This window comes from Cavia porcellus, unplaced genomic scaffold, assembly GCF_034190915.1.
Source record: "Cavia porcellus strain 051 isolate PalLab524CR breed Dunkin Hartley unplaced genomic scaffold, mCavPor4.1 scaffold_14, whole genome shotgun sequence".
NCBI lineage: Eukaryota > Metazoa > Chordata > Mammalia > Rodentia > Caviidae > Cavia > Cavia porcellus.
The window spans coordinates 59,212,280-59,238,096 of NW_026947497.1; the positions used below are offsets into that span (position 1 = coordinate 59,212,280).

The 25,817-nt window shown below is 35.5% G+C and overlaps 1 protein-coding gene across 5 annotated transcripts in view; it reads right to left on the minus strand.

The window, feature by feature from the left end:
• The window catches only part of Fstl5 (follistatin like 5), a 598,962-nt gene that overhangs the window by 290,530 nt on the left and 282,615 nt on the right, over nt 1–25,817 (minus strand). For 4 of the 5 annotated variants that reach the window (XM_003476994.5, XM_005006804.4, XM_013140763.3 and 1 more), the window contains exon 5: nt 17,466–17,662. The exons of the other annotated variant lie outside the window; for it this stretch is intronic. In XM_003476994.5, coding sequence (XP_003477042.1) covers nt 17,466–17,662 — 197 coding nt within the window. The remainder of the gene's footprint in view (nt 1–17,465; nt 17,663–25,817) is intronic. 5 annotated transcript variants of the gene reach the window in all.

Consider the following 25,817-nt stretch of genomic DNA (forward strand, 5'->3'; position numbering starts at 1 on the left):
ATGCAGTATAGAATGTGACAAAATTCCACAATACTACCAGATAAAAACTAGCTAGGTATAGCAAGATCATACTAATTAGGTAGAGCAGGAACATACCTCAGTATAAAGGGGCCACTTACAACATGCACTTGTTAGCAGCACAGGATAGAATAAAAGTGAAAGCTCCCTCTCATAACTTTCACAACTTTTATTCTAAATAGCACTTGAAGTTCTAGCCATAGAAATCAAACAGGAGAAATAATACTAAGATATTCAAATTGTAAATGGAGTCAAAATTTCACTGTTTGCAGACAATGTAATCTTGTTTGAAGAAAATTCTGAAGAGAACCAAAATATTCTTAGAAATGATAGACAAATAGATGCAGAATACAACCTACTGTCACATTTCTAGAATAGCACATTTAAAAAAAAAGAAATCAAGAAAACTAAAATAGCTACAATAGACCAGACACACTCAAGGAGAAATATTAACAGTGAGGCAAATTGTCTTTACAATGACAAATAAATAACACTAGTGAAAGAAATTCAAAAGGACCCTAAAATACAGAACTATATCACATGTTTATAGATTATGAAAATCTTTAGTGTTAAAATTTCTTTAGTTACATGTTGAAAGCAATCCTTATCAAAATACCAATGATGTTCTTCACAGAACTGGAAAACAACCCTGAAGTTCATACAGAACTCCGCCCCTTCCACACCAGCACACCTGCATGAGGGAATGTGCTTGTTCACAAAGCAAATGAAAAAAAAAATGTCTCAGAGCCAAAGCAAATGTCAACAGAACAAAGCAGAAAGCACTGCACTACCTGACTTCAAAATAAAGCCTCAAAGCTGCATCAACTGCAAAGGAATGGTACTGTGACAGAAAATGGTGTGCAGACAAATGGAACAGAGTTGTGAGGCTTGAAATAAACCAGCTAGGGGCAACTCATCCTTAACAGTGCTAAGAATGTGCAGAAAAGAGAAGACATTGCCTTCACTAAGGGGTGCTGTGAAGAGTAGTTGTCTATGTGCAGAAGAGTGAAACTAAACCCCTTCTCTAAGGGAATACAAAATTCAACTAAAATGGATTGAAAACCAAAACTCTGAAGCTACCAAAGGACATGTAGAGGGAAAACTCAAGGATACTAGGAGGGTCAAGGATCGCGTTGTTGCTAGAACACCACAACACATTAACAAAACCAAAAGTAAATGGGATCACAACAAGCTAAATCTCTTCTACACAGGAAAAAAGACAATACAGTGAAGCTAACACTCAAGTTTGAAAGATTTTCAAACTATACTTCTGATAAAACATTACTATATAGATTATGCAAAGACACAAATGATTCAAGAGCAAAATGAATAAACAAACCCAATTAAAATGTGAGCAGCATGTCTAAGAAGGCATCTTTCTTCTCTAAGAAGATACTTCATGTACCACAGATACATGAAAAGGGCTCAATATCATTAACCATCAAGGGCTACAAATCAAAACAGAAATGACACGTTGCCTCACTGCAGGTAGAACAGCAATTACCAAATGTCGAAAACACCAAACTCCAGTGCTGGTGCAGATGTGGAAAAAAGGTAACCTCACCCTGCTGGCTGAAGTTTAAATCAGTACAACCATCACAGAAAGCAGTGCAGAGCTGCCTGGTAAAATTAAAAACAGAGATGCGTGTAGCGCAGCAATCCCTCTCCTGTATATACATATTTCCACAGGAAATTAAATCAGTCTGTCAAAGAAGCAGCTTCTCTTCTGTGTTTACTGCAGTGCAACCCACAACAGGGAAGAAACAGAGACAGTCTAATGGCTCATCACTGATGAAGGAGGAAGACGTGGTGGTACATGGACACCTCGGAACACCCCTCTGCGGTAAGAAGGGTAAAAGTCTGTCATGTGCTACAATGGGGTGAAACTGGGATACATTTCTTTAAGTGATACCACCCGGGTACAGACAGGCAGGCCTGCACGGTCTCACTCACTCAGAAACACAGACGTCTGCCTCCTAGTAACTCAGAGTAGAATACTGGTGACCAGAGTTGAGGAGACAGGCTGGAGTGTGGCACAGGGGAAGTTCGGGCAACCAACAACTAACTGTATGAAGTGACTCGTGAACAGGAAACATAAGCTCTAAAGAGTAAAGATTTTTAAAAATTTACAGTTGCATAAGAAAACAGTAATTGTGCTCTTGCACAGCACGTGATTATTGATAATGATAATGGACTGTAGACTACAAGACAGAAAAAAGAACATTGAGTATTTTCTTCACAAGGAACTGTAAAAGTTCAAGATGACACGTTTCCCCCATACATCATCACACAATGTACTCGTATATCAAATGATCATGTTACCCCATAATAGGAACAATTTTATATGTCAATTAATGATCTTTATAAAAATGCTTCCATGTAGAATTTATATTCTAGTAACTGTAGTTCAAATTATCTAATCTCTAGACAGATATACACATAGTGTTGTCAGGAATACATGCACGTCATGTGATAGGCTGTGTGAAGTAAAATTGAGTAAATAAATGCAGTGTAGGGTACTGGGAATCCACATAGTGTCTCCCTGCTACAGTGCTGTATATTTATTGAACTAGCACGGTTTGGAAACCAAGCTTATTCTCCTGACTCTCAAAAGAGATGAAGGAAATTGGCGTCTGGGCAGACTGTTGTGAAGGAACTATGAGGATGAGCAGGAAAGCAGCAGAGGGTAGCAGCTCAGGCCCCTGGGTCCTCACTGAGTCCCTCGGTGGGGACAGGAGGTCCCCTGCCGCCATCAGCTCACACAGCGCTGCAGCATCCCATATGCAAGTCCTGTGGACACTCCTTCCTTTTCACATGGCTTTTCTGCACCCAGCATGCCCATGTCGTGTCCCCTGCTAAGTGGTAGAGTTAGAGCCCCTCCTGTCTATTTTGAAGTCTAGTAGAATCATGTGTGAAGTTGAAGGATGGGTGATAAGTCTATTTCTTTGCAGAAAGGAACATACAGATTTTGTAAACTCTAAAGATCAAAAAATAAAGGCACCTTTTCACAGGAATACACACAGCAGGTATTAGATGCATGTTTCTGCATGCAATAGGAGCAGTTCTTCCAATACACCTGGCACCTTATTGTCCCTTTCCTTTTTGCCTTCCTTTCTTCCTTGATTTTTCTTTTCTCCTTGCCTTTCTCTTTCTTTTTCCTTCTTTAAAATTCTGTGCCAAGAGCTAAGTTAGTAGTAGAGGTAAATCAGTGAATAAAGATAGCACAATCCCTGCCGTAATGAAGATTTATTCCTTAGAAGTTGACCAAAAACATGCAACAAAATAATTCAATAAGATAATTGCACATTATCAATGCTTTAAAATCAATGTGAGCAGTTTTAATAATTATTATTAAAAATTTTAATAGCAATCATGTATAAATGATTCTATACTCTGAGAGGTGTATTTAAGAAAAGGAAGTCAATGGGAATAATTAAATCTTCATTTCCTTTTAGATATTCTAACGTACCCAATATAACATTTTTAAAAGCCACATAGCCAATATTAATCTTTTGAAAGACCACTTGAAGAGGTATTTTATTAAATTACTAGTAGAAGGAAAAATGTTATTTTTTAAGAACCCCAGATAGCCCATAAGAATTCTATAAACCTGAATGCAAGATTTTTAAGTGAATTTTAAAATTCCAAAGCAAGATGCTACATAGAACATTTAAAAATAATTGTCAACTGTAATATGCCAGGTGTTCTCTACATAATAGAAACAATACTTAAAATGAACTGACAGTTGTCCTCTAATAAGTACTAATTATTAGTGTTACAACTCTGAAGATTTTAGCACTGGCAACATAACTTCCAAGCCTGCTTGCATCTACTTATTGGCATTGACTATGTTCCTCTGAACCAACACCTGGTTTCTGCTTCTTATTTCGTACAACTAACAGCACTATGGGCTTAAACTGAAAAAAAAAAAGAAAAGAAAAGAAAACAATGAAAAACAAAACGACAACCATTCATTTGTAAGGGGTTATTTGGACAAATTTGTTCACCGCCTTTACCTTGTCTCTAAATAGGACTACCTACAGGGTACTCTCTGGAAAGCCCTCCCTTCTCTATCCATACAAGTACTTCATTAATTTGCATAGGTTTTTCTCATAAATGCAGACTTTCAACTATGAGACAAAAAAATTCTCATAAGTCTTGTTGTAAATAAACATGCCGACTGTATCAGAACCTTGAAAAAAATCTTCAAAATCATGATTAACGTTATCAATTCAAAATAAAGGTTAAGTGGTTATTCTCCTCTGTAACAATTCTAACCTTTTGTAAGGCAGTTAGTTACTTGATACATCCGAATGTGTGAATATGTTATTTTCATGCCCTTTCTATTAACTTGAAAATATCTACTCATTTATTTTTGCTTTTTATTTAATCTTGTAAATATATTTACATATAGTAGTCATTGAGTAAATTACATTTTAAGTCAAATATGTGTAACATAATGGTCTAAACTTTGTGAACAATAGTACTACTTATTATTATAATAAAGAATTGGCATGCATACATATTAAGAAAACATTTCATCCTAATGTGCATTTCTGAAGCAAATCAGCTTTAAAACAACAGAACCTAAATGTAGAAAAATTTAAAACAATATTTCAGTACAGCTGCTTATTTATAATTAGATTCTACAGGGAATGACTTTGCTTGCTTATATTCTATGCATGTTTACCAAGTGGGAAAAGGGCAGAAAAAGATTCTCCAAGATGCTAGCATCATTTCCTTCAAGCACTGTGTGTTGGCTGCTAACAAAGCTGAGGACGCCATCCTGCCAAGTGAAGCCTGCTGTGTATTCCCTGATCTCCCCTGCAAGACCAAACATAATAAAGTTCCCTATCTGTGGGTTTGCTTGGCATAGCTTCAGCTGCCCAAGGTCAACTGTGGTCCAAAAATGTGAAATGGAAAATTCCACAAGTAAACATCCAGTAAGCTTTAAGCCCTGTACGGTTCTGAGTGACAGGATGGCTTCTGTGCTGTCCAACTTCTACATCTCGGGGCAGGAATGATCCTTGTCACAGCGTTAGGTCATGGACTCCTGCCTCCTGCTCCTCCCTGAGCTATCACCCTCCACTGACAGCATGAGTGTGCCAGGAACCTATTTTACTTAATAATGAATTGTACCGAAGTGCAAGAATGATGATGCTGGCAATCTATGTCTGTATCTTATTTTCAACATTCTAGTTTATTAGTATTACTGTTACTTTCTTGCTGTGGCTGATGGTCAATTGAACTGTATCACCTGCATGCAAGAGTAGGAAAGAACACAGCACACACTGGATTTAACAGTATCTGTTGTCCCAGCTGTCTGTGAGGGGATTTGGAAAGCATTCCTTGCAAGTCAGGAGCCGCTAGATGCAAGATCATGCAAGATGTGCATCCTCACTGAAAGACAAATTGGAGGAATTCTCTCTGCCTTCCTTCCTGACTTTTTCTCTGGTCTCTGGTCCAAGACTCACTATATTGTTTTCCAATTCCTCCAAACCCAAATGCATCATTTTTACTCTGGAAATTCTGCTTTTTTAAAAATCACATATCTCTCTTTTTCCATCAACATTTTACAAAAATTTCCTCATCCTCATACTAACTACAAAAGTCTGACTGTCCCTTAATAAAACCTTTGGTCTAGTAATTTTCATTAATTTAATTGGAGGCTAATTTTACTTTCACATTTATTCTCATTCAATGCAAAGAAGGTAGCAGATTACTAAACATTTCCTCTGGGCACATGTGAATTATTTTTGGTTATAAAATCAGGCTTTTCTAAACAAGTAAATGGGAAGACAGACAATGATATATTAGATAGATTAAGAAGATAGATAATAAATAGATGATGGACAGATGATAGATGATAAATGGATAAATATAGATAGAGGATAGGTAATAGATGATAGAGATAGATGATAGACCAATGATAGATAGATAGTAGAGAGGGAGACAGGATATTCCTTTGACTCTCAACTGTTCAAGTACAAGATTTTTTCCTAATTTATCCCATAATTCATTAATGACTTTTGCTTCTGGTTCCCAATATTTATGTGCAGTCTTATTCTTTAAATAATTCCAGTGACTTCACTAGCCATGCATGGAAACCACCCATAAGAGCTCTGTACTTTTTTTCACAACATGAAGTCACCGAACCTTCCCCTCCAATGACTGCTTCCTATGCACCCCGATGCCAGCAGGAGCCTATACATATCAGCGCTTCATGTTCTGAGTCATAATTTCCAAAGTAACACATTCAAGTGCTTATAAGAAATAACGAAAGTTCTCAAAACAAAAACTGCTATGCTATGTGACTGAGTGTCTGACCACAAAAGACATACATGCAACTTCTGAGAGAGATGAAAAGATACCTTCATGAAGCTTGTGATCAAAAATTTAAATTTGCTAAATGTTTGTTCAAACATTCTCAGTGAACACTTATGCAAGTGAGAAATACTGGAAAATGAAACAAGTTTGAAGCATGTTGCTGGAAGAAAAATTGTCACATGAAGAAAAATTGTTAAAGTTCAGATTTTACCATAAATTCTTTAAAAATGCTTAAATCTTAGTGTTGTGGGAAAAATAGAAAAGGGGAAATCCAAAGAGCGAAGGTGAACCTCAGATAGCCAGCTAGATTTTGGAGGGAAGGGAAAGTTGAGATTTCACATTGCATCACAACTCAGCAGGAAGGCCAGAAGCTCCAGTCTTCCTTCAGCACAGAGCTTGTATGGCAGAGCAGGACCATTCGGGATTCCCCCTCAGCCTCATCCTCACCCTTAATAAGGTCCCCCAGAAAATACGCAAGAAAAGGTGACAGACCATCAGAATTAAACAAGCAAAGTAAGCATTCAACCATTTTCAGTCATTTTACAATGAAGACAACCAAGCCAAACACCAAAAACACTTTAAATATAATTGATTTTTATTTTTTTCATGCAGTATTTAAGACATTTAACAGTGAACAGATCTATGTGCCGCATTCATGTTGTACTCTACCCTACCATGCTGCTCTATGCTTGGGAGGCAGAAATACTTGAGCATGAAGTTGAACTGGGTCCAATCCACACTAAGGAAGGAGAGGGAAGAGCCCAGGGATTTCTATTTCCTCTGAGACCACAGGGAAAGATGTGATAGGTGCTCTTGTTGGATCCTGATAATGTTCAATTTTGTAGCTCATTATAAATTTTCAGGACATCAGATGCTGGCAGCTGTAAAATATGGTGGGCTTGGTTTTACAAATTGTAAAGAAGGAGTTAAAATGGAAAAATGTTGATTTGAATGGTAATTGATTTTTAGCCCCAGGAAAAGCCTAGGGTTAGAGCTAAGAGATAGCTAGAGACTAGATTTTAGGTGTCAAAAATTCAGGCGTCATCTTGGATAAGTGGATAGAACAGGAACGGAAAAGTGTAGAAAGGATTCAATCTGAATTCAGTTTTACTGTGTGTAAACCTACTTGGTATCTCCAGCATATATGGTCTCTTTATTTCCATTATTATTCCACTGACTCACAAAAATTTAGATTTGTAAATATTTTTAGCCAACAACTCCAATATTTTGCATGATAGCTCTGTTTGAAGAGGTTTTCATATTCAAAACCACAATTGTCACATCAAATGTAACTGACCAATGCTTAATTATTATTGATGTTTCAGATTTAAGGAAGCCCTGACTCGGCAAATTTAGGTAACTTACAAAAGATCCCACAGCTAGTAAGTTGCATAGCTGTGATCTGAACACATGCTCTGTAATCAAAGTTCTTAACCAGGATTCCATAAGCATTGGAAAGATAATTTAAGGTCTGAATCACTGTGTGGCCACTTCTTCCTCTGCTGTCTGAAACACTTTCTTTTGATCTTTCAGAAGGCGTGTCTCATCTTACTGTTTCTTCATTTCTCTAACGTCACTGACGGATCTACCAGTTGTTCTACCATCTGTTTTGTCAGTTCTATGAGACATCAGTCTTTCAAATGTTTAAAATTTTACCCAGTAATGAATTTGCATCTCATTTTTGGGATCATTCCACTCCATAAAATTGGTATCAAATTGAAGAACTGAGTGTATAGTCATCCATATCTCTCTTACATGATGGAGAAATGAGTTGGTGAAGTTTGTTTCCATTATTAGTCAGTTCATTGTAGCAAATACTGTCTTCTTCATTTTTTTTAAACAGGTCTTTTCTTCCAGGAAGCCAGGTTCTATACATCTACTTGAAAGTATGTAAGATAAACTAAAATCAGCCACTATGTAGAGGAAGAACAGAATGTATGCAGATAGTTTTCATTCTGCACTTATAAAATATCATAGTTATGTTTTTTAAAGGGTACTTATAACTGTCAGTAACTTAAAGTTATGTTTCATAGTCTGTTAATAGTAGTTTAAATTATTAAAGCCACTAACATCTTTTCCTCTTTTATCCCTTCAAGTTAAATTATTTTAGAATTTCACATAGGTCTAAGTTTATGAATACAATCCAATGTATTATTGGGTACAATGCTTGATATATAGTTTCTTAAAAGTTAAAAGTTTCATAGAAGTAACTTATACATATACATATCAAAAAATATTTGTGTTACCAATTAGCAAAACTTTCTCGAATGTTTTCCCTGAGCCCACTGAAATCTTCATTTCTCCACAGTTGAGTACTGATGGATGAGACCCAGTGATATTTCACTAAAGGGAGGATGACTTGTGGATATGTACGTATGCAGAAGGAACTGTGGACATTAAAAGGAAAATAAAGGACGACTAAGAACAACTCTATGCTACAAACTAGAAAATGAGAAGAAATGGATCAATCTTTGAAGTCTACAATTTTTGTTGTTGTTGATTTTGTAGTGGGGATAGAACTCAAAACCGAGCACTTAGAAGGCAGGCCATTATGCCACTGAGCTAAATCCCCAGCCTAAGTATACAATTTTTAAAAATTTATACAAGAGGAAATAAATAGAGTGTAACTATATCTACTAAAATACATTAGGTTACTAATTCATAACCTCCCAAATAGAAAATATTAAGCTCAGATGATTTACTGATGAATTTTACCAAATATGCAAGAAAGAATTATACCAATCTTATACATTTTTTCCAGAAAATAGAAGCAAAGAGAATACTTTTTATTGTATTCCATGGGGTCTTCATTTTCCAAGAAGCAAAACTGTGACAGAGAGTTAGAGGCTGACCTGAAGGTATTAATGAACACCAAAAGGAAGGATAAAGCCCGGCATCTCTGCCTTCATTTATCTCCTTTATCAACTTAAGATTTTGAGTTAGATCTCAGCTCAGCTCTTCAAGTAAGCATGTTGATCACTAGGAACCTGCCTACAGGCTGGAGCTCAGGTTTGTTAGCACAATTACACTGGACATGTCTCATTCCCTGAATGATGCAGGGCATCAAAATGAACTAAAACAATTTTCGGGACTAGCGGAACCCTTCAATGACAAGTTTTATGAAAGCCAGTTCCAGATTTGTTGGAGCAGTGCCTAGAAGTCTTTAGTCATTTTCCTAAACCTGCAGTCAGCTCGAGTTCCAGGAAAAGGAGACTCCCAGATTTCTCCATTTAGAAATCACCTCGCAAGCAGGAGCACTTACCCTGTGATGCAAACTGAGACTGCCTCCAAAACCAGGAATCATTTTGCCATGAGGAGAATCAAGCCACATCCTCACTGGAGGCCCTCCCATAGTACGGCAGAACTGAGATACCCAAGAGCCAGGCCACAACTTATCCATGATTATCTGGGCTCTCCAGCCACACAAAGTCTCAGGTACCCAAACTCCCAACCACTGCTTTGTCCTCCAGCTCTCCAAATCCCTAAAGCTTCTGTCATCCCCTCAAGGGTATGACAGAATCTCTCTGTCTCTGCTTCCTGCATAGAAAATTATTTCCAGCCCTTCACTACTGCTTATCTCTTTGACTGGTTTATGGGAAGGGCAGTGTATCCCAGCCTGGGGGAATCTTGGAATTGGCCTTGTCCTAAACCAGACAAAGACAAGAAAAGAAAACTACAGATAGATATTTCTTATGAGCACAGATAGAAAAATATTTGAGAAATATTAGCAAATTAACATTCTAAAACATAAAATAATATACCATGAGCACATGGTATTTATATCTGGTTGCAAACCGAGCTCAGCACTAAAAAAATCAATTAATGTAATCAATATCAACTCAAAGAAGAAAAAATTCATGATCACATGAATGGATGTTTGAAAAGCATTTGACAAAATCCAACTCATTCACCATAAGTGCACCTAATATACTATAATAGAGTAATAATTCCTCAATTCAGCAAAGATTATCTGTAACTATAAAATAGTTGATGCCTAACCTCATAGTTAATAGTGATAAATTCAAAACTTTTGAACTAATATCAGAATGACAGCAAGAACCTGCTCTCACTGCTCTTCTCTGTTGTAGTGAAGCCCTACCTAACATAATAAGGCATGGGGTGTGCAGATCAGGACAGGAGAAAGGAAATCGCCCTTGTTCAAATGACAGGATTATCCACATAGAAAATCTAAAAGGACTGAAAAAATCCTTCTGGAGCAAATAACTGAAAGAACTTTGAAAGTGATAAGATTAATATGCAAAATTCAGTTGTGTTCCTTTATACCAGTAATTAACCAGACAATTTGTGATAAAACCAGTCTCATTTAAATTAATACTTTTAAAAAGAAATAGTTAAAGGTAATCTATCAAATATATGTAAGTTTATATACAGAAAATTAAACTTTAGTGAATGAAATGAAAGTAAACCAAAATAAGTGGAGAGATATCTTCATGGATAACAATGCAATATTGTCAAGATGAGCGTTCTTACAAACTTGATCTATAGATTTAATCTCATACCACTTAAAATGCCACACAGTCATTTTGTGTCTACCAACAGACCATTTCAAAAGTTATACAAAGAATCAAAAATCCAGAAGAGACAATACAATATTGAAAAAGAAGAATAAATTTTAATCAGTTATCTGACCCAACTTCAAGACTTATTATAAAGTTATGGTAATCAAAATATTGGTAGATAGTAAAAGAGTTTTTCAAGGGAACATAGTAGAAGGCCTAGTAACAAACCTATAAAACTACATTCAACAGAGTTTTAACAAAAACATTTAGAATATACTAGGTGACAAAGTTAAACTTTTCAACAAATGGCACTGTAACAACTGGATCTGTACATGGAAAGAAAATAGTTTAAACACAGATTTTGAACTCTTTCCAAACATGACTGCAAGATCATGCATTTAAATTCAAGATGCAAAACTATAAATACAATATATTCTGTATTACAGAATATAATACAGAAAATAGCCTAGATGATAATGGGTAGGTTGTGATGAGTGTTTACTTACAACTTCAAAAGCACAATCTGAAGAAATACTTGATAACAGAACTTCATAGACATTAAAAAAATTCAACCCCACAAAATGAAATAAGATGAGAAAATAAATCACTAATAGGAGAAAGCATTTGCTAAAGACACATATAATAAAATACTGTTTCCAAAATGCTCAAAGAGCTCTTAAATTCAAGAATAAGAAAGTGAACAACTCAGTCAAAAGATAAAGAAGATACATGTCAGATAAACATGCAAACAAGTTCACATCATACATCATCAAAGAAAACCAAAACCAAAGAAGAAGATATTTTTAAGCACCCATAAAGGGCAAAATCCAGAAAGTGAATGGGATCAGGTGAGATCACAGAGTAAAAGAAACTCTCCTCCCTGTTGATGTGAATGGCACTGGCCACAGCCTGTGACCCACGGTGGGCTTTTAACAAAATGAGTGTGTAACTGCCACACCAAGAAGTAACCAAGTTATCTTTGTGAAGTCAAAAAGGAGCCAGAAAACATAACCTTTCTAGTTTCTTGCTTTCATGTAACTCTTAAAAGTTGGCCCACATACAAATGAGACTCCAGAGGCATCTTGTGGTTTAACATCAGACTTTTCAGAGGAATTCAAATAACTCATTTCACACATAAAATAAGGATGGATTAAAAGTATCTGAGCAAAAGGAAAATGATCAAACTTTGTAGTAGATGAACTTTATTATAAGTTAAGTTGCACTCCTCAAAAGATATTTTAAAGTGCTATCAGCACCTAATAATTTGACTTTAATTGGAAATAGTCATGGTGGATGTAATTAGATGAATGAAATTGTTTTGGATAAAGACAATGCTAAATGTGATATAATTCACGTTTGTATAAAAATAACAATGTGAAGAAAACACAGAGAGAAATCATCCTATTACCAGCTGTGGAAACAATGGAACGACTTCCCCACAATCTTAGGAACAGCAAGGAATGGCTAGATAAGCAGAAGCTACAGAGACAGTGAGAAACCATCACCAGAATTTTTGGAGGGAGCATGGCCCTTTGGACTTCTGGCTTGAAATAATAATTTCTTTAAATCAAGGTAATGAAAAGTCAAAGTAGGTTACTATAATATATCCTGCTATTTTTTTTCCTTTAATTAAAAGGATAAAGATAAAAAAGTAAATAATGGAGTGGAGATTGAGATAAAAGAGGGCATAACAACGAAACAGCACAGATCAAAACATAACCATTTAAGCAGAATAGTGTTTCACCACCAGATAATCCTAACCTAAAAGTAGTTACCATATTGTTTCTTTCTTTGAAATCCTTGAGTACAACTTCGTATACTGTAGCATTAAGTATATCAAAACAATGTAAAACCATTCAAGAGAATGACAGCATTACAGAGTATTTAGAATCGACTAACAAAATGAACAATGGTTTCTGTATAATCTCCTTGATTTAAAGCCCTGTATTACTCTCACCATCTGGTTTTTAACTGATGTTCCCCTATTCTGTTTTGCTGGATAGTATCAGGTTCGAAAGTTTAGGCATCAGCTGTGAAGATAATGAGATTCATTATGACGCCCATTCTTGTTGACTTTTGTCTACTTTTGAAGACCTACAATGTCTCCAATGTTTTGGTTTTGTCGGTTTTGTTCTTTACTGTTTTGTTCAATTGTATTATAACTAATGATATAGGCAATTCTATTAGAGATAGCGGGAGGCATTATGGTAACCATTGTTGATCACCTTGTATTATGTTTTTACATTATCTATTATGTCCACCCTTTTGACTTGACCGATTCTGTTCTGTTATGTCACATTTGGTTTTACTCTCTTCCAAAAAAGCAATAAGAACCGTGGGAGCAATGAAACCCAAAATGTGTAATAGTCATGGTACAAAAGAGAAGAAAAGAAAGTGCTCCAAACTATATAACTGCATGTATATTTAAGTGTATAAGATAGAAAATGATATCACAGAGTTTTATTGGATCAATGAACAGAACTGTTTGCAGTATCATTGATGGAATGTCCACTTTACAAGCTCTAATTTTGTGACTTGAACAATTATTTCTAAGATGACAATATGTAATCCATTAACTAGTGATTTCCTACTGTTCATTTTTTTTCTGTAAATCTGTATAACTTGTACCCTTTCCCTGCTTTTTTTTCTTTTCTCCTTAAATAAAATTAAAAAAAAAAAAAAGAAATAATAATTTCTTGTTTTGACCATTTAGTGTGTATAACCTCATGACCACAGTACTAGTGAAATAATACAAATCTACCTGTGGCAGATATTTCAGTGATGTATGGGTGATCTGCATTCACTTTGTGTCCTGATGATCAACAGCACCCTTAGACTTAGATCCTGGCTGTATGATAACTATTAGACTTTCCCAGATCACTTTGGTCCGACCAATGACTACAGTGGTACAGACACAATAACAAAGAAAAAATGTAATCAAGACAAAAAGTAACTAAAATAACAAAATTACAAACAATATATTCCATATTCCAAAATGTCAGGTACTCAGACATCAAGATGACATACATTAATTATTAATTCACATTAATTTAATTAGGTACTCAGTTCTTATTACTATAAAAATTTCAAAACAGTTTTACTCTTGAGAAATCGAGTTATATATAAACAGATACTGTAATTAAAATATCTCATAATTTTACTTTAAATGCACTGTTAAATTTCTTAAAATCTACTAGTAAATACTGAATGAATGTAGGATGAATTATTGAACATAAGAAAAATCATCAGGCAGGATTTATCCCAGAGAGGTAAGGATGATTTAACATATGCAAATCAGACTGTGTAAGACATAACAGCAACGGAAGCAAAAACAAAAATCACATGACCACCTCATTATATGCAGAAAAGACCATGGACAAAATCCAAAATTCCTTTATGATACAAATCATGAAGAAAATAAGTATATGAAAACCTTATATTAATCTGATAAAAACTATTTGTGACAAACCTCCTGCCAATATCATATTATACATGAAAAATTGGAAGTTTTCTCTGTAAAATTAGGAAAAAATATAAGAAGAACCACTATTACCACTTGTGTATAATGTAGTACTTGTACCATTAGCCATAGCAATCAAACAAAAGAAACAAATAATAGGGATATGTATAGATAATGACCACTTCATCATTATTTGCATATAACTCAAGCTTCTGGATACAAGACCCAAAATTATCCACAAAAAGAGTCCTACAATTAATATCCAAATTCAGTAGCACACCAGGATACATCAACCCCCAAATATCCATAGTGTTCCTCTACCCCAATAATGAACTCACCAAGAAAGAAATTAGGAAAACAATATTATTCACAATATTACTGAAAAATTTAAACACTAAAGGTGAAACACCTCTAAAACAAAAACAACAGCACTAAGAAAAAGGAGATTGAAAAGGAAGTCAGAAAATAAAAACATATACCTTTTTCTTACAATACAGAATCAATATTATCAAAATTGTCACTTTTCCAAAAGTGATTTCCAGATTTACAGGATTGTAATAAAACTACCCACAGCATTCCTCACAGAACTAAAGAAAACAAACCGTAATTCATATGGAGCCAGAAGAAACCCAGTTCTGTGCAGCAAGACCCAAGTAGGAGGCATCACCACCCAGGAATTCAAGTTACATCGAAAAGCTGCAGTGGGTAAAGGGCAACGACATTGGCAAAAAACAGATGTGTAGATCACTGGAACAGAAAAGAATACAAAACCACCTCCAGACAAAGCCAGCCATCTGACTTTTGACAGGGGGCCAAATACACTTCCTGGAGGGAAGACAGCCGTGTAACAAGTGGTTCTGAGAAAACGGGCTTCCATATGCATAAGACTGAATCTAGACCCACACCTTTCTCCATGCACTAAAGTAAAGTCAAAGTGATAAAAAATTTCATGTTAAAACAAAAAGAGTCAATCAGCTGGAAGACAAAATAGGTAAAGTTCTTAAATACATAGACACCGTCAAGGACTATCTCAAAAGAATTCAGTTGCACAGCAGATTATATGAAGACCTAAAACATGGAATCATATCCCATTAAAAAGCTTCTGTAGAGCAAAGAAAGCAACCAACAGAGAGAAGAGACATCCTACAGAATGAGAGATAATTTTGGCAGCTATTCCTTGGACAAAGGTTTAATATCTATAATATATAAAGAACTCAAACATTTAGTTCCCCTCAATAAAAGACTCAATCAAAATGGGCAAAGAAAATGAATAGAAACATCTCATGATACAAGTGGCAGACAAATACATGAAAACATGTTCAAAATCACTAGTCACTGTCAAACAGAAACTGAAATAACATTGTGCTTCCAATTTACTCCAGGAAGAATAACTATCATAAAGAAATCAAAAATTGGTAAATATTGATGAGGCTACAGGAAAAAGGAACCCTTCTATATTGTTGGTTGGAACATAAATCAGTTTAACCACTACAAAAATCAAAATGAGGATTCTCAAAAAACAGACAAAACAAAAAAATAGGAATTCCCTTTGACCCAGCTATTTCTCTTATAGATGGCTTCCCAATAGGATTAAAGATAGTATCACTGTAATATATAGATACTCTATATAGTAGCCTTAGTCATAATTAACTCTTGGACACAATCTTATATATATCAACAGAAGAATGGGTTTTAAAAGTTGGCATTTATAAACCATGAAGTACTGCTACCCCATAAAGAAAGATAAACAGTCATTTGTAGTGAGTGCACCTTGAGGCCATAATGTTAAATAAACTAAACCAGACACATGAGCTTAAATAATGTATGGTTTCTCTTATAAGATAAATTCAAAGTATTAATGAAAATCAAAATATTTCGATAACAGGAAATGAAAGGATAGATCTACAGTCTATGGGACAGGGACTGAGAGCCAAAGACACACAGGAGACAGGAGAATGGCAGGGCCAGAAGACTTATGAAGATGTGCTCTGTACATGTACCAGCTCCACACTACGGTACCAGCATTATGTTCCGCGAACATGTATGAATAAAAACGACACCAATTTTGCTTAATCTAGGTGATGAGACTATCAAAGAGTTACTCATGAAGCAACTGTGATACAAAGTTTATAAGTAAATAACGCTCCAAACTGTAGAGACACGTGGTGACTGAGGCTGTTGTTCTATAAGGTCGGCTCTCTTAAGCAAGCTTTGTTTAACTACAAAGGATGCGTGACATGACGTCACGCAAACTGCCCCCCACCCCGCCCCTGCGGTCTGCAGTCACTGTTAAGATCAGGAATGGAATCCACGCACACCATTTCACCAGGCCATCAAGACACTGACAAAGTTTGTCAGTTCCATTGCAACTTTCCTATCACCCCAATTTGACTTCTCTCCATTACTCCCTAGAACTTGTATTTGTTTTTGGAGAAAATTTGTGTTCTCTAATTACATTTCCTTTACTAATCATAAAGAGTTAGATTCCCGTACATACCTGGATGTAACAGTGCAATCAGGGCTCAGTGACACACAAGGGCAACTCTTTTGTGCCAAAATGGTTCAAAAGAAAGACCTTCTACTAAGTCTTCTCTTTAATAATTTTTCATATAGCTTCTATTTTCAAGAAATGATATTGATAAAATGGACTAATATTAAAACCATATTGAATACATTATAATTGATCTGCATTTGGTGAAAAGCACTGGGGCACGTGAACAAATCTTGCCTCTTCCATCAGAGATGTGCAGTGCGCTAGTGATGTGAGCTGGCCGGTTTAACAGTCTCTGAGACCAAACCAGCCTTCACAGACTGACAGAAATTTCATGTCACAGGGGCTCGAGGATGCATCAGGAGAGATTTGATAATGTACATAAGATAGAAAGATTGTAAACTCCTTTAGATATTTAAGGTATAAATATCTACCTTAGGGAGATTTCTCTTTTAAATTGTAAACATCATAGAACTGCTACTTGAAATTAATATTTCTGGTAAAGTAGTCAGCTATTGATTTTTAACTATATTCCTATATTCTTTAATAAAATAGAAAAATATATATTTTATTATCAGAGTTAATTCTGACAATATAAATGTAATGTGTGCCTTACATTTAAGGTTGTTGGTTTAATCATTAATCATACCTGAGTCAGTTCGTTAATATCTACAAGTCCATTACTGTCTGCATCAAAATATTTAAACATTTGATCCACCAACAGCTTCTTCCGAGACACGTCATCACCATTAGGATTTTCATTGTCTTGCGTGATATATTTTTGTTTTTGTAAATCTAAAAGCATGCTTTTCATCTTGTTGTACACATTGGTCTTGCAGTTATCTCCTGTAACAAAAGAACTAAGTTATTTTCAGAGCAATAGTTTTGAAAATAAATAATCTATGAATACTTAGAATTTGGTAGTATATAGGCTCCCTTAATTTTGAATACTTATACCTTGGATAAGAAAATAACAATGTACTATTATCAAGGACAGATAGAAAACTTTCAATTCTTACGAATTTCATAACAGCATATTTACTGAGAGTTCTCTGTTTAAAAGATGTCGATGATTTGCAGAATTTGGGAAAACACAGTAGCTTCACCAGCACCAGCGTTTAAATCACTGTCTCCATGAAACACAGGTCCGAGAAATGAACTGCCCACGGCAAAGGGCTGCACTGTCCTGGATCGTGTGCTAAATTAAAGTCATTCATATCTGGCTCCAAAAGATTACACCATTGTTAAATCTAATATGTGTTCTAGAGACTGGATTTCTTTTGAATAATTGCTTTTCTCTCTCAGACACACACACACACATTCTTTTCAAATCCTGTCTGCCCTAGTCGCATATTAAGATCATATTAGCATTCCTCCCACAGTCTCTCTGTATCGCTCTGATACTCATTTCTCTCTCTTTTTAGGGAACCCAGGATACAGCACAGTATACAATTGTACTTTGCATCTTGAAACTTTAACTTTGCAAACCTTATATCCTAGGGAAAGTATAATCATACTTTGGTCTACATACAGTACAGATTTTCAGGGTTTCCCGTGTAATAACCTGTACAATGCTGAGGGCATCATATTAAATGATAGTAATTTCGTAGTTGTAATTTTTTTCAAAAAATTAAACAAAAAACAAAACTACCAAAATTGCCGTATCTTCACTTAATTAGCTTGCAAAGAATTTTACTTATAATGTCCATATGATTATACATTTATAGACAGTGTATTGAAATGAAATGCATACTATTGCTAGCAAGTATGATAGGAAATATATTATAGCAAAATACAATACATAATCCAATTTGAATATGAAACAGTAGGTAGTTGAGAATATTTTACAACATGATTTTAGGAAATATCCTGGCATATAATTGCAGTCAATTTTGAAAATTAGGCTTTGACAGCATCTATAAAATTAAAAGAAGATTTTTGAAGATTTTTAAAATATGTCTGAGAAGACTGGAGCTGAAAAACAGTATTTAAAGTTTCATTCTCTTCTAGGACAAGACAGAAAACAATTCATTTGAGACAGATGAGATGCGAGCTTCTTTCTCAAAGACAGTGAAATGACTGTTGTTGTTTAGCAAATTTTGCATTTAGCAATCCTGGCAAGCAGTTCTTTCTTAACCACAAAGTGTAAACCTGGGGATGCAGATTAAGTCACATTTCTGAGAAATAATAATGACAGGTTTTCTTGGTGGCAGAGAACTCACTGCCACAAGAGATCAGCAATCACACCCAGAACCAAAGCTAGCAATTTTAAGTGTTGGGAAAGGAGTACAAAGGAGCCTGTAGGTGTGTGTTTGTGCTTAAGCGTATGCACATGTGAGCACTGTAAAGGAGAGGCACCCGCGGTAAGAGAGGGTAAAGAGCAGGAGCCGATTCCTGAGTCTCCTGCACTCATCTGAGAGCTGGCTATAGAGGCTGGAGGAAGGTGGTCCAAGGCCCTGGACCCCTGGACTTCACATCATAACATCAGTGCAAAGCAGCTGGGAGACAGGATGGAAACACTGGAGACATTTTCACTGATATTGGGGATTGGAGGATGGGAGAAAGTTTGGCTTGTAAATCAGTGTCTCATAATCTTACTAATGAGTTTGTTTCCCAAACTATAAATTTCTTCTCAGCTCCCCCGCTTTGAAGTGGCTGCTGAAAATCCAAAGAAAATAGCAATTAAAGCAATGATGTTAAGATTCTCATATTCAAACAAAATATACATAATAAACAGTCACAAAATTTAGCAGTGAAATTTCCAACTTTAATAAAAATATGGCACTAACTTTTTGGTAGTAAAAAGGTTTGTCTGTTATTAATCCGAGATTTTATGAAGCAAAGTCTTCCTGTGTGTCAAGACCTTTATACATACTGAATCATTTTGCACATATTAATTATTGCAACAAAAAAGGAAATAATGTTTTACAGATTTTAAAAAAAAAGCCATAGATTAACTAACTTGTTCACATTTCCAGAGCTGCAAAGAGGAATTAATGAATTAGCTTTATGTTAATGAGGATTTATCCATAGGAATGCCCGTAAAACAACACAAAAGCCAACACATGAAATAAAGAGGGTCAAAGTAATCTCCAGTCCTGCAGCTTTAACAGGCTTGGTCTGGCTCCCAAATCAGGGACAGCTCTGTCCACAGGGAAGGATGATTTCTAAGCATGGGCAGGCTCTCTCTTTTAGATCCCAACTTTACTTTTCTGATCATCAGGATTGAATTTTTGTTGGCACTTAATGTTTATAAATTAATTTTCATATGAATTTAGGAAATTTTTCAAGAACTATTTTTAAAGTGAGAGGTGACTATAATAATAACTAGCCAAGACAACTGCTCATATTAAAAGTCGAGAAAGTGATTTCACCCTAAAAAAGCAAATAACTGAGTGGTGTCAGATAAACCCAATGCAGACACTGGAAAAAAAGTCAAACAGTGTTTCAAGAAAGAGAGAAAGATGACAGTCAGCTGTGTCAGAGTGAAAGTATGAAAATAAAACGTATCTCTGCACTTTTATATGGTGATAACTGGTCAATTTAAAGGACATGCTTTTGTGATGAGAGTATGTTTCCTTTTACATTGCGTTAAGAAATAAATATAAAGTGCAGATACATAAGTATTAAATATTTTACTACACCTTGGATAATCATCAGTGGAGAAGAAGAACTGGTGGCTTTGCAGACGAATTGCTTTTTGGAAATGTGCTGCCCTTTCTCCCCCACTCAAGAGAAGCACAGGACAGGACAGCAGGCAACTTCCGTTCTTTTGTTTATTTAGTTGACTTTTCCAAACCTACCTGAGCAAAATGTTGAATTGATATTGCTGAGGGAAAGGAATGTTTTCCTACCTAGATTCACTTTCTGCTCTGAGATGCAGGAAGCAATTTCCCAGGCTGCCACTGTCTTAGACAGGGTGGCTCTGCTCGGGAACACAACCGAACCCCTCCTCGCAGGTCCTGTGCGCCTCTTTCTTCCTGTGGAAGTAGTGACTGTGGGACCACGTTGCTCTGTCTTCAGAGCCATCCCGGAGTGTCACACACACTCCTGCCTGGGCGTCTGTACTTACAGAGTCCTGACAACCAGATGACTGACCTGAGCAGACAGCAGCACTCAGCAAGGCTCCAGAAGCAGGAGAGCCACTCTCCCAAAACTGAGGTCAAGTAAGGGCTCTGCGTGCAAGATGAGAGTTACCCTCGCAAAACAGAGGAGCACCTGAAGGCTCCGAGTGAGTGAGGAGAGTCAGCCTCACAGACTGAGGTGCACTCAGGGCTCCGTGTAAAATGCTAACACACATGGTGGTCATTGCAGGTGCCATCAAGTATACTTGGTTTAATAAGTTTTGCAAAGGCTGTAATTTTTTTATATATTTAAAATAGTTTTTATTTTTTATGGCAATTTTAGGTTCACAGAAATGTTAAAGAAACAAAGTTACGCATAATTTTTGTACACATTTTGCTGATTGTTACATTATGTTAGTAATGTACTAGAGTAAGTATATCTTATATTAGTGTGGTTTAGTTATTGAACCAATATTAATACATTATTATTATTATCAACTAATGTCCATGCTTTATTTGTATCTCTTGTATTTAAAAGGATGTAATTGATATATTATGTTGTGGTCTTTGTCTGAAAGCCATAAAATTTCAATCTAATCATGAAAAAAAGTTTAGACAAATTTCAATAAGTTCAAATGCTAAGCCCCTACAATATATCTAACTAGACTCTTCAAAACTGTCAAGGATATCAAAAACAAAACAAAACAAACAACTATTAGACAATGCCAAAATAATTTGTTCATGTCTTTTTAAAATTATATCTTTATTATTCCCTGCCATCCTTTAGTAAAAAGCACCAATTCCATCAACACAAAATATTTAATACAAAATATATAAGAAAATAATTTTTATCTTTTAAAATATTCAGCTTTAGAATTTGTTTACCTCGCTTCCAATACAAAATGGTCTTGAAATCCAGTGAATGAATAAAAGTAAAATTTTACAATTTTAGCATTAGTCTTATCCAAGTATTGCAAAGTATATTGATACTCTTTTTTCTTAAGCAACTTAGAAATTGCTAATAGAATACTTTTAAATTTTGAGTAAATATTTTGTATTTGTAGTCTACAGAATATATTAAAATTTCAGCTTATTGGTCTAATCTGTATATGTGAATCAAATTGAGTTGGGTTACTTCTAACAGCCATGATGAGTAAAAGTTAAACTATGCACATGAGTGACCTAGCTCAGCTTGTTTAAAAAATAATCTGCATGTAATTAAAATAGAAAAGTTCAATATCCACTTCAATGTAAAATGCATACTGGTGAATTATACTGTGTTCCATGATGTTTACTTAAATGTATTACAGGTACACACAAAGTTAATATATGCTTACTCTGTACTGCCACATTAGGGAGGTTTGGGAGGACAAACTCTCCTTATTATGTGACTTCATGAGACAGTACATTTAAAAAGCCATTGGTTTATCATAAGAAAAAGAATCTAATGATTATTTTTAGAGACTCTCCTGAGATTCTCTGCCCCTTACCAGGTAGAACTTTCCCTACGCTCAGCACCTCTCAGCACCTCACACCAGAGTGTGACAGTCAGTGAAAACCTGACACAGGATTGCTCGTGAGATCCATCAGAATCCTTGGCACTGTACATCCTGTGGTCCTTCACTAATACCCAGGGACACGAGTCTTCATTTTAGCACCCTACTGCTCTGATGTCCTCTGTGCTCGGCTCCACCCTCCTTCCTGACCCTCGACTCCCAAAAGTCTCCAAAATTTTGCATTAGCCAGAGTACCTCAGAGCTGTAATCATGTAACTCACAGCTTTTCCCATTGGCTTCTTTTGCTTAACAGTATTCAGTTTCCAACAAACATCCGTGACTTGAAAACTGATTTTTGTGTGTGTGTGTGTGTGTGTGTGTGTGTGCTGTGTAGCACTTCAGTGTATAGATGAACTGCAAGAAGTAATTAACACATTCACCCATTAAAGGACATCTTGGTTGTTTCCCATTTCTGGATACTACTCATAGATGGGTATGGACATCTATGTGCTATCTTGGGGTAGTACAGAAGGGTTTAGCTGACCTGGGCGCCCTGAAAGAAGCATAACTCCCAGACAGCATAGAGACACCATGTTTAGTGCTGTGGGAAACAGCCACCTGCCCCGCAAGGGGCTGTGCCCCTCACATTTCCTCCAGGAGGAACGGGTGCTCCTGCTGCTCCATCGCAGGCCACATTTGGTGTTTTTATTATCTTGATTTTCCTCAAACTGGTAAGTATGAGCCTGCATCTTGTGGTTGTGTGGGGGACTTTTATATTCATGAATGGTGATGTCTTACAACAGACTTTGGTTCCTTTTATCTTCCCTCAGTTTCCACAAAAAAATTCAATTTTTAAATAAAAGTTATATGTAATACCACACCAAACATACTTGAACTATTAGAAAGAACTGACTGAAAGCACAATTAATTTGACTGACACGGTTACTGATTAATTTTAAGAATTACTCTTACATGACATACAGTTGGAGTATTATGAATTAAAAATTCATCCTCCAAAACATGTTGCTATTTAGAATATAAATATCACATTGTTACTGATAACTGTCTTTAAATTTACCCAAGTAGGAACCAAAATGGCTTTGATATCCTAGGTTGGCAGATGGGATAATGTACTAGAATTTCAATAAAGATGTTCTATTATTCCAGTCACTTTGTTCTCTTGTCCCTGAAAGAATATTAATTAAAATGCCTTTGAGGATTATATGCATCAAATATGACCTGCTTTGCATCAAGGGTACAGCTTAGTTGTTAATCCTCCCTGCCCACATCTCAGAAACACAGAAACATAAAGTTAAACTGCAGAGCTGCTGGTAGCAAGCACACAAATTAAAACAGCACAACATTTAAGCTGATAATCTATATTTTGGGGGATTTAAATGAAAAATGCCAATGTACTTTATCCCCAGAAATTTCAACATTTAATATTAAATATTACAATTGGTCAAGTGCATATTTTAATGCTCAGTAGATTGAATGGAATCTAAATCATTATCCTTATAGTAAAATTCAGGATAATATCATTGTCATATGAAAAGACACGTCTTCCTCAGAATACAGGTCAGCCAGTGTTCTTAACCAGGTGGTGATTAAGCTATTTTGTACTTAACATTGTCTCCACAGTCCAACCTATCTATAAATAATTTGCACATTGTAAACAAGGTCCTCCCTCTTTTTAAATTCTACAACCAATTACATGCAAATGAATTGTCATATATTATATTGCATAAGTCTCAGAGTTCTGACTGTAGCAGCCTGTATTCAGAGATTTTTAGTTTTCATTTATATTTGCTTGGATTTTATTACTACTATAATATATATATATATATATATAATATCTTTAATTTTTTAAGAATTTCACAAGAATATTTAAAATGTCTATCAGATTACAGAAGTGCATCCCTCACTTCATCAAACACTTGTAAAACTAAAACTCACCTGCTCTTATTAGTGACAGGTGATTATGTTCCCTTGAACTCTTGATAAACTTTTCACTAGTTGTGTCATATGTGACTGTGAATGCAAATGTTATTATTTGTAATTACGTTGTAGCTCTATGTGTAAGATCTCCACATCTACAAAATTATAGTCATATAACTCAGTTATAATGTAATATTCACATAGTAATTACTGTGTGCTGGTATTATCCTAAATATTTTACAGGTGCTGCTTCATGTAATCTTTTTAGTTGATTCTAAGAAGTAACTGTCATCCTTGAAAGCATTTGAAATGCTTGAAAACACAATGGATCCAATAATAGATAGGTTTCATTTTTGAACTGGCATGAAAAGCTCAGGGTCTTATAACCGTAAAACTGACAGCTCATATCTCAGAAGTTAACTCAGAAGTTTCTTGTATACATAACTCACAAAGTGCGTCAATCTGTCTTGTGAAAAGTTAAAAATTCAATTTTTCTTTCTTCTACTTTACTCCATAAACATTTGGAAATTCTAAACAGAATTTTTAGTTTCCTTGGTGCTACCTGTATGTATATAATCAAATATGTATCCTCAGCAGTAATCATATTTTCCTTCTTTTTTATATGGGTAAAGAAGTTGCTTTTCCCTGACAAGATTTTAAATTTACCCATCAATTACTAGAGCAACAACCTAATAATGAAAAAATGACTCATCAAGTTTAAATATCAAGATTTTACATGCATTTAGAAACTGCTTTAAAACTTCTCAATCAGATGGTGACACAATTGCCAAGACAGACATGGAAACTTCAGCTTCAAGATAAACTGTTACACACCTTCCTCAAATAATTAGGTGTAATAATTTGGTCCAGGATGGTCCAAACCAAAAGTGAATTTCGACATAGCTTGAGGCTGAGATTAAGGTTAATTTCTTTCCAGACTTAATCCAAACTCTGTAGGTGATTTGGCCTGTTAGCTGTTAAAAGTTCTCAGCTATGAACATAATATGTCCATTCCTCATTACTGAAAATTTTAGTCAAGAGTTCATGATGTCTTGGCTGCTAACACTGTAGCCACTGTTTTTCTGTACTAAGCTGCTTTTCTAGTTTCTCATGTTGAGAATAAGACTGCATCTTAGATCTGGTCCCAGAAGTTGCAACATTATCAGACTTTCAACATGCTCAGAGCCCACCGGTGGGCAAAAGATTGTTAAACCTGTGTGTGTGTGTGTGCTTCCTGGTATTTGCTCTACAAATTTAAGTTTTTCTGTTATCCAGAAGTGGAGAAGGGCTACCTGTCCTCTTATCCTGGCCATGTTATGCAAAAAGTATTTTTTCCTTTAGGGTCTGATCTCATAGTCTTGGTCTGGGTAGGTAATGAATACAGATGGTAGAGGTTCAGATTCAAGTTGGGCCTCAGGAACAGTTTTAATAGTTAAAAGATCAAGAAGAAACATTTTCTGTTAGATGTGTATCTGCTGTTCTATACTACATAATGGTTCTTGG